Consider the following 9,492-nt stretch of genomic DNA (forward strand, 5'->3'; position numbering starts at 1 on the left):
CCTGAATGCCCATGGGTAAGTCTAAGTAAAAAAACTACATGAGAGTTTTAGGACATAATTCAGATGGCAGAGTAGGAAAGATTAGAATTCCAAAGATTTTGAAAGCAACTGCAGTATGGTTCTCAAAATTTTTGCTTGGAACCAACTGTAGGAAGAGGACACTCTCCCCATCATCATAATGTATATATATAAAAAAAACACAGAAATATACATAGCATTCTTATGAGACACACATTGCATCGCTTTTCTATTCTATTTTCAGCAGTTGCTCCCAGCACAGAATTTTGTCTACACAGCTTTGTCTGGTTGTCTTTCCAACTTCACATGGCCTGGCCTTTTGGGTCCTTTTCAGGCTTTACCAAGGATCCTTAAGGAATGGACAACACCCTTTTCCATTTCAATGGATGTTCTGAGATGGGCCCTCATGCTTTCCAGTGAGTACCCATTGATTGTTTGGGGGCTTTCTTGTTCTCAGGGGTGTGAGACACTCCCTGTTTCCCTTGGCTTCTCCTGTACAGATCCTGCGGCTGCACAGCTCTTACAAACATGGGTATAATTTATCTTCACCCATTGTGTTTTCTGGTCTGTGGAGAGACCTTGCCATTTGGTTGACTGGTAAATGTTATTTGTGAATTTTTGGTTTTCTGTCTTTATGTGGGAATTTGGATGATTACATTAATTAATTGGGATTAAAAAACTGTGCCACTGCCACTTCACCTTGATTGTCTTTACAATGTCATAAGATCTGTGTATCTTTGGGCAATGTATTTTGAATAGTTTTGGCTTTTCCTTTGGAAGTTATATAAATAAGCATGTTCTTGCCATACCTTACTCTTTGGCCAGAAACTTTATGTTTCTGAGTTATTTATGTCTTATAACTGCTTATTCATTCATTTTTGCTGCTATAGTTATTATATGGCTATTTCACAATTTATTTATCCATTCTCCTGTTAATAACTTTTCCCGCTTTCTGCTAACTACTAATGAGGCTTTGGTGAATATTCCTTACTTGTCTTCTAATGCACATTCGTAAGATTTCCGAGGAAGTACACCTGGGTAGATATGAACTGAATGACAGATGAAGTTGAGCATCTTTTTATGTGTTTACCCACCAGTCAGTTTCTTCTTGTGTGAAATGCCTGTTCACGACCTTTGCACATTTTTCTATGGCATTGCTTGATTTTTTTCTTATTATTATAGGAGAGTTTTTGTGTTTTTTTTTTTTTTGTTTTTGTTTTTTTTTACCATCATGACAGTTTATTGGGAAAAAAAAAAAAGTGCTTGCTTTTGTGATCCAGGTAATTGAAAGAAAAGACATTATTGTAAACATTCTTCTGAGCAGTACCTTGAATAAAGGCTTGTGCCTCACGCAAGTGTGTTCAGATCTCATACATTTCAGCGTGATTCATGATGAGTAGGCTTTCAAATAATGTTCAGGTTAGTATGCCCCAAAGACTCTCAGTTACTTGAATGCTTAAATGCATTTTACTGGCCTGTGATCTTATTAAATTCAGCATTTCATAAAAATGAAATGGTTGATGCTTCTCTAAATTCAGCTGAGCTAGAAAAAAAAATAATTTGAGTGATTAAAAGGACACACACACATTTTATGAATGGATTGCTTAGGTCCAAAGCAAACGGAAGTCCCAATTCCAGATGCTGAATGTGACAGAGGATCCTCAGACTCTTCTAAAAATAATATGTGCAATGCACACAAAACAAAGATTTGGGGGGACTTCGATACTAGTAGTCATTAATATGGCAGACTTGCAACAGACAGCTTCATGAAGACCACTGTAGATAAAGTTTTCTCTACTGAAAGACAATTCTGGGCTTCAGGGAAAATGTATACTTGAAGACATTTCCTCCATTTTTACTTCTGTAGTACAAATATGCATGGCATAGTATATTTCTGAAAAAGCAATAGACGTATTAAGAAAATAGACGCTATTTCTAAATTTTGTTAGGAATAAGAAGGCACCACTGATTTGAGGTTGTGTCCTGTCATTGGGAGAGTTGATTTTGAGTTGTTTATTTCAGGATTTGCTCTTATCAAACTCTTTTCCTGCTGATACCACTTGAGAACGTTACTGCGGTTTACGGACCACAAACAAGACACATTCATAGTAGTATTTCATCATGGAGAGATCATTCACAGTATATGTTGACAAGACAGATTCTTTTTCCACCTCCACCTGGAATCCATACTGCAGAACGACATTTTTTATATCTTCATAGCTCAATTCTATGGAAAGTTCATTTGCCAAATTTTCAAAGTGGTAAAGTAGGGGACCTAGATTTATCCAAATTCCTCCTGGCTTGAGTATTTTCCATATTGTGTCAATATAATCAATGACATTGTGAGCTGTGTCTATGAAGAAACAGGTAGCAATGCAGTCCCAGGTATTGCATTCTGAGTAGATCTCCTGAAAATCTCCTGCTGTCATAGAAAAATTAGAACCAGGAGGAAGACTGTGGGGATCAACATCAGGGAAAAAGATGGGTCGAATCTGATCAGCTGACCTCCGGTTATTGCTAAACTGATGGATCCAGGGATAAAGCTTATACTTATTAACTTCGAAACATCTGTTGAGTACAAAGTTGGAAGAAAAGAGCATAAAAAAACTCCATTCATTTCCTTGACAAGCATAACCTAGCATAGCTACTTCCCAGGCCAGTCTTCCTAGTCCAGCACCAGGTACCAGAATATTTACTTTAGAAGGATCCCATCTTTCTTTCGGAAAATTTTTTAAAATTTCTTTAATGATTGGTTGGTAGCAGGCGTCCCTCTCTGCTTTCCCGGTTTCACTCCAGTCTCTCACAAACTGTTTCAGTGTAGATTTTAGTTTATCCATGTCAAATGTAGATGCTGGCATAATCTTTCCATTCCCATCTTCTCCATATTCTTTATTTTCAAACATATGTATGCAATCATTCACAATGGTCAGTAGTATTTCTTGATTATGATCAATGCATTTCCGAATCTTGTCCAAGTGAAGAAGAAACTGAGGAAGTAGTTTCTGTTGATTATCTGGAAGTGATCGAAATTGTCTTTCTGTTCGGTTCACTCGCTCATGCATACTGGTGCCGTAGTAGCGGAAGGCATTAATGATCTTCCAGAAGTGCTCGCGCTCCAGCCGCTCCTCCTCCTCCTCCGTGCTGCGCGCGGCCGCCGCCGCCGCCGAAACCGCCGCGGCCGAGGCCAAACGCCCGGCGGAGAACTGCACTTCCACCTCCTCGCTCCCGCTGCGGCCGCCGCCGCCTCCCCCGCAGCCCTCGGGCAGCTGAGAAGCCGGCGGCGGAGGGCGCCGCCGTCGCTGCATCGCCGCCGCGGCCCTAGGCCTGGCTCGCTTGCGTCTCGCCGCGACTGAGAGCGTGGTCGAGAGTTCTTTATATATTCTGGATTTTAATAATTTCCTGGTTATATATTCTACATATGTTCTTTTTCTGGTTTGTGCATTGCTGTTTTTTACCCTCTCCTTGTTTTTTCAAAGAACACAATTCTTAATTTCTGTGTAGTTTTATCAACCTTTTCTTTATGAATTTTGCTTTTTATGTCTTGTTTATGAAATCCTTTCCTACCTTTAGATTATAAAGATGTTCTACATTATCTTCAAAACATTTTGAAACTTGGCTTTTTCATTGATACATATGGAAGTGATTTTTGTGTATAATTTGAGGTATGGATTTAAATTTGATATTTTGTACACAAGTAACTGTACCAATGCCATTTCTTAATGGCCTTCTTTCCGTATTGATTGGTGTTGCCAAGCATTTTCATACATGCATGATCTGTTTATGGAGTTCCCATTTTCTTTAACTGAGCTATTTGTCTATCTCTGCTCCAGTGGATCATGCTATTTTAACTAATAGAGCTTTAAAATACATTTGGATGGCTGATAGAGCAAATGCCCCCTATCCCCAGACCCATTTTTGCTGCCTCTCACCTTAACACCTCAAGAATTCATCAGTAATGCCTCTATTGCCCTCTCCCACAAGCCAAATTGAAACAAAAAAGGTCCCAGGTTGCAGAACTAGGTTTCTGAATTCATGTGGAACTCAGCCCAGCTTCACATGTTGATAGTCTTAAGCAGAAACTAGTCTCTTCTATGTGCATGGAAATGTTAATAATATTATCTTGTCTTTGTGGATTTTTCCTATGAGTAAAAGCATTTTCATAAATAATTTTGAGAAATGTCTATGAAAGTTTCAGGGACTGGATTAATCTCTACCCAATTTGTAGCTAGAAAATTAAAGCAAAGAGAAGTTAGAGAAAGTTTCTTAGGTAAGAGAGTTAAGGGGCTGAAGGATCCAAGGTGCCTGATCTCAGGTCATCTCTTCCTTGTTACTGGATAATGTTGAGAGAATGTCCTCATATATTGTAAACATTAGAATGCAAATTACTTTTAGGAATGTGTCACCAGCTTTCTAGGGAGAGAGCTGTCTTTGATAGGACTCAAGTTTTGGTTAGGACTAGAGGGGTTGCAACCATGTTTTCTTTATCTAAAAGACATCCAAAGATTGAAAGTCAGACTTCTTTTCTCTCACTCATCAGCTACTACTCATTACCTATCTGGGTCCAGAACTTTAGTGAAAGTGAGATGGGAGAGGTAATGGAGCAACTCAAAGGGGAAAAAAATGGCAAAGATCTTTGCGGAAATCTATATTCCTGGAAACTTCTATTCCTTATAGATGCCATTCCCCTCAAGTTCTTCCTTTTTGCTTTTGGAGGTTTTTACACCATTCTATTACTGTTGATGATAATGCCAATTATATAATGCAGTAATAAATGTTCAGTTCACAGCGGGCTAGATGAGGAGAGGCCAGCTATATTTTATCCTAAGTGTTTGCATATACACCCATGTATCAAAAGTTATATAATCACCAGAGAGATTATTTTGTCTTGAGAATTTAAGACTTATATTGCTAAGTCAGATTTGCCATTTAAACTGTTGCTCTTTAAATTATGTAAGAAAATGTCTTGTCCTGTCTTAAGATATCCACTAGATGTTGCTAAAGGGTTGTGGAAAAAGCAATCATCATTTTCATCCAAGGCTTCAGTTATGGAATTAAAGCTCAAATAAACCATAGAGCTGTCAGAAATAGTAAGGATAGAACTTAAACACAGAAACAGAAAGTATATCTTCAAAAGATAGGAAGTAAGAAAGACTTACTAGGGAAGACTGAACTTAAAGGTCACATTGGCATAGTTGAAATTTGTGCATTAGCTTTGTGACATTGTGACGTCAAAAAAATTACTTTCTTTTGGTAAAAGTATTATATTACCATTTAAGCAATTAGGACAATGTAAAAAATTATAATTGGGAAAATAATGACGTAGAACTCTACCACTCAGGGTGACTATCTGTTAGCATTTTAGCAAATTTCATACCCTTCCATTTTTTTCCCTGTACTTCTTTGTTTAACTATAAAGTGTTATTTACATAGTATATATACACATATAATTTTTAATTATTTAAAATACATATGTATTTTTTGTTTTATTATAAAATATCACATGTTATTATATTTGTTTTATATATATATATCTCATATGGAAGCTATGAAACATAATAACGGTCAGCTGTGATGAACTACACAGCTGAAGATATAAGACATTACCAGTTCTTTTGTGTTCCCTGTGAACTCTTCCCCACACCACTCATCTGCCTCCTCAGAGAACTGATCTATACTTTGAATTTTCTTTTTAAATTAACCCTTTAGTTTGAGTTTCATCATATGTCAATAGGTCCTAAATCATATACTTTTTATGTTTGTTTTTAAACTTTGTAAGAATGGGTTCTAAAACTCGTCAATGTTGGTATGTTCATTTTTCTCAGCCACAAGATATCCTATCCCCTAATATCCCACAATTTACATATCTATTCTCCTCCTGATAAACATTTAGGTCTATTCTCCCAAGAAGGGATAATTGGGTTGTTTATATTTTGGGTTATTATGAGTAATGTCCACGTGTCCTGATACAGATGTGCAAAAATTTCTCTAGAAATCAAATCCTTGGATTATAGGATGCTTGTTCTATTATTTACTCCAAATTATTTTTTGTGTATGTAATGACATAGGGGACAAGTTTTATTATTTTCTCCCACATGACTATCCAGTTGTTCTAGAACCTTGTGATAAAAAGGTTAGTGCTTCCTTGTTTAATTGACTTGGTGCTTCCACATATTATTAAAACAGTTATGACATGTTCCCTGACATACAACAACTATCAGTTAAATACAGATAAAGCATAATTAGACTATAGAGCATTGGTTTCTTCTCCCATAATCTGTATTCAGAAAAAATGTAAATGTGTGTCCATTAATTTAAAATATTACAGTGTAGACAATGATTACAAAAGGAGAGGTGTGGCACAGTAAAAAGGAAAACATTAAATGAGATGAAAGAAGATTGAGCGATTTTCCAGACAGAGAAAAGAGGGAAAGGACATTCTAGGTAGAAAGACAGAATGTCATGGCACAGGCACAGAATGCCATAACGCTGGAACTAGTTTTTCAGTTGGTCGTGTGTTCTAACAAAGAAATAAGTAACATGATTTCTTTATCTCAAAGTTGAGATCTAGTTAATCATTTTACAAGCCAGCTACATGACTAAAGAAGTAGAAGTCAACCAGTGTTGGCAAGCATTGACTGCGGTGGATTATGTCCAGGCGATGCAACCACAATGAACATAAGCCCGAGTCCAGTGGTCATTGTTATGTTTTGTCACCTTTCTCCTTTTGCAGTCATTTCACCTGTTTTCTTTCTTGCCTGCCCCTCTTCAGTCCTTCACCTTTCACATGATCTTCCTACTGTAATGTCTACATTGTTGAATGCAGGATTAATTCACTCTCCCACAAGTAGGACTCTCAGAGAACTGAGATTTCCCAAACCTATTCTACACATTACTTTTACTTTCCTGGCTCCCCTGCCCTCAGCTGACCATAAAGTCTGAGCATTCTGGCCCTGGAGTATGGGGGAGACAGAGAGGGGGGGAAAGGAGGCAGGGAAGTTCTTATAAGGGTAGAGTCAAAGGTGCACTGGAGCCAGCTTTTACTAGTTTGTAAGAGCCAAGTGTTTTCAGGAATTTGTTAGTTATTAAATATAGTCACTATTAAAAATTTAAGAATATAAACTTACAATTGCATAAATCATTTTAAAAATAAAGGCAATAAATACCCACAACTCATCAGTTCCTCATTATTCTGTTAGATTTTACCATGGGGCCAGACTCTGCGGCTAACTAAATGAAGTCCAAGGAGGAGAACGAGGAAACAAGAAATAATGTGTAGAGTAAGTTGTGGAGTATTTACACCACAGAAATCTACCAATTCTACTAGTTAGAACTCCCTATTACCCCCTAGAGGGTACGCTGTTAAACATTTAGAGCATTTAGACCCCTCTCTGGGTCTGGCGTTTGTTTAAAGCTGACTCTTTCATAAGCGATTTTGTAATGTTTTTGGAAATCTGATCCTCCACTGATGATCTCTCTCCTGCAGTTCCCTTGATCTGGGAGTATGTATCCGATTTTGGATGATCCCTTTTCCATTCTTGGGAGACAGAACACAGAAGTCCACTTCCACCTTCTCTTCTGAGTTCTCCCTCCAGACTACCCTTTTGACAGGATATAACTAGGCTGGTTCTCTCTTGAGCATATCCCCTATCTAGCTTGCAAGAAACACCGTGTTTCCAAACAAACATGGGTAGTGTATACTGATTATACCCTGTGATCTACTATCAGAAGCAAACATAGCTTCTTACCCATTAGGTTTCTCAGTTTCCTCTGCTGCTTTAATGGACTTCAATATTATAATATACCTTTTGGTCATTTATTGGAATAACAGATGCAATTAGTTATTCTCCAGAAATATTTCTTCACAAAATATTATCTATTAGGTTGCTATCTTAAATTTCATAGTACTTTTGAAGTGTTTTTGTATCTATTTTGTGCCATTTTAAAGTTGAGCTTCTATCTTAAATTCTGCACTAAGAAAGGGCATATATGCAGAAGTTGTGTCAGTGTATCCCTATGGCAGTGAATCAACTATAGTGACCAACAAAAACAATGAGGATACTGAACTGACATCTAATCCTGTGTAAGCCGACCTTTGTGTGCTCTCACATTTTACAGTTTTTCAGAAAGTTTTGGATACCCTGATTTTCCTGGTTATGTCTATATCTCATTCACAAACCAGTTCTTTTATTAAAAAAAGAATTTTTATTTAAGTAAACTCTGGGCCCACTGTGGGGCTTGACCTTACAACCCCGAGATCAAAAGTTGCATTTTTTACCGATCAAGCCTGCCAAGTGCTGCTTATTCATAAAACAGTTCTAATTTGTGCCTGAACACCATGTGAATTGCTTGGGTTAATGGACAGCCACACTTTCTAAAAAAAATGTTTAAATCTTTGAGTAAATAAAGATTCTTTCGGAAAATGTATTTTAAAATACTATAGAGTACACGGTAAAATACTTTATAGAGCTTTATTTGCGGGGAGAAAAATAGCTGCTGGGTTTACTTTCTTAGAGATTCATGTTGTTTGGTTATGCTAAATCAAACCTTCCATGGAAGTCTCGCCTTTCATAGTTCTGGAATCTAAAACAACCTGGATAGGATGTAAATGATACAAAGTAGGCAGAAAATAATTTGTTTTTAAGATTTTATTTATTTATTTGAGAGAGAGAGAGAGAGAGAATGAAAGAGAGTGCGCAGGAGACGGGGAAGGTCAGAGGGAGAAGCAGACCGGAGCAGGGAGCCTGATGATGAACTTAGTCCTGGGACTCCAGGATCATGACCTGAGCTGAGGGCAGTTGCTCAAACAACTGAGCCACCCAGGTGCCGCAGAAAAGAATTTTAATGATAAAAGTAAATATATTGTGCAAGTACAAAATAATAAGTATTTTCCCCCCAAAATCCATACTTGCAAACAAGTTTCATTACATTACACCTTGTATATGCTCTACTACTTTCTTAGTGCTCGGGCCTCATCTCATACCACTCTCCCCTTATTCCCCAGCTCCAGGCACACAGGCCTCCTTTTTGTTCTTCTAGGTTGTCTCAGAACCTCTGTAATTATGTCCATGCTTTAGGTTTTAGGTCAAAGTTCACCTCCTCAGAGAGGCCATCTCTAATCATATTCTCTATCTCAGCCACCTATTTACTTCTTCCTGGCATGCATCACTCTCTGGATTATCTCATTCATTCATGTAACTCTTTACTGTCTGCTTCATCCAGAAGGCAAGGCCAGTAAGGGAAAGGCCCTTATTCTCAGCCCTCCTTCAGGGCACTGAGCCTTACTAGCATTTGTGTTAGTGTACATGCTATTGGTTATGATTTTGGAATTTTCCTTCCTAACACAAATTTGAGGTGGTAGAGCTGACATTCTCCTTTTAATTCACCTTTAAAACAAGTAAAGAATTCCCATATAGGACTTTTTATTTAAAGACTTACAGCCTAAATGGGATCAAGCTATAAAATTTAATTACAGTT

The 9,492-nt window shown here is 37.6% G+C and overlaps 1 protein-coding gene across 1 annotated transcript; it reads right to left on the bottom strand.

The window, feature by feature from the left end:
• Positions 1-1,340: 1,340 nt before the first annotated feature.
• On the bottom strand, positions 1,341-3,374 carry LOC309860641 (carnosine N-methyltransferase). The gene has a single exon (XM_082722907.1). It carries the CDS (start codon positions 3,321-3,323, stop codon positions 2,088-2,090), a length of 1,236 nt encoding a protein of 411 aa, XP_082579033.1. The 5' UTR covers positions 3,324-3,374; the 3' UTR covers positions 1,341-2,087.
• Between the last annotated feature and the right edge of the window lie 6,118 nt (positions 3,375-9,492).

The sequence above is a fragment of the Mustela nivalis genome, assembly GCF_964662115.1.
Source record: "Mustela nivalis genome assembly, chromosome: 3".
Lineage (NCBI taxonomy): Eukaryota > Metazoa > Chordata > Mammalia > Carnivora > Mustelidae > Mustela > Mustela nivalis.

What these genes read in the sequence shown, in the direction of transcription:
- LOC309860641 (XM_082722907.1), bottom strand. Translation starts at nt 3,323, where the DNA reads ATGCAGCGACGGCGGCGCCCTCCGCCGCCGGCTTCTCAGCTGCCCGAG.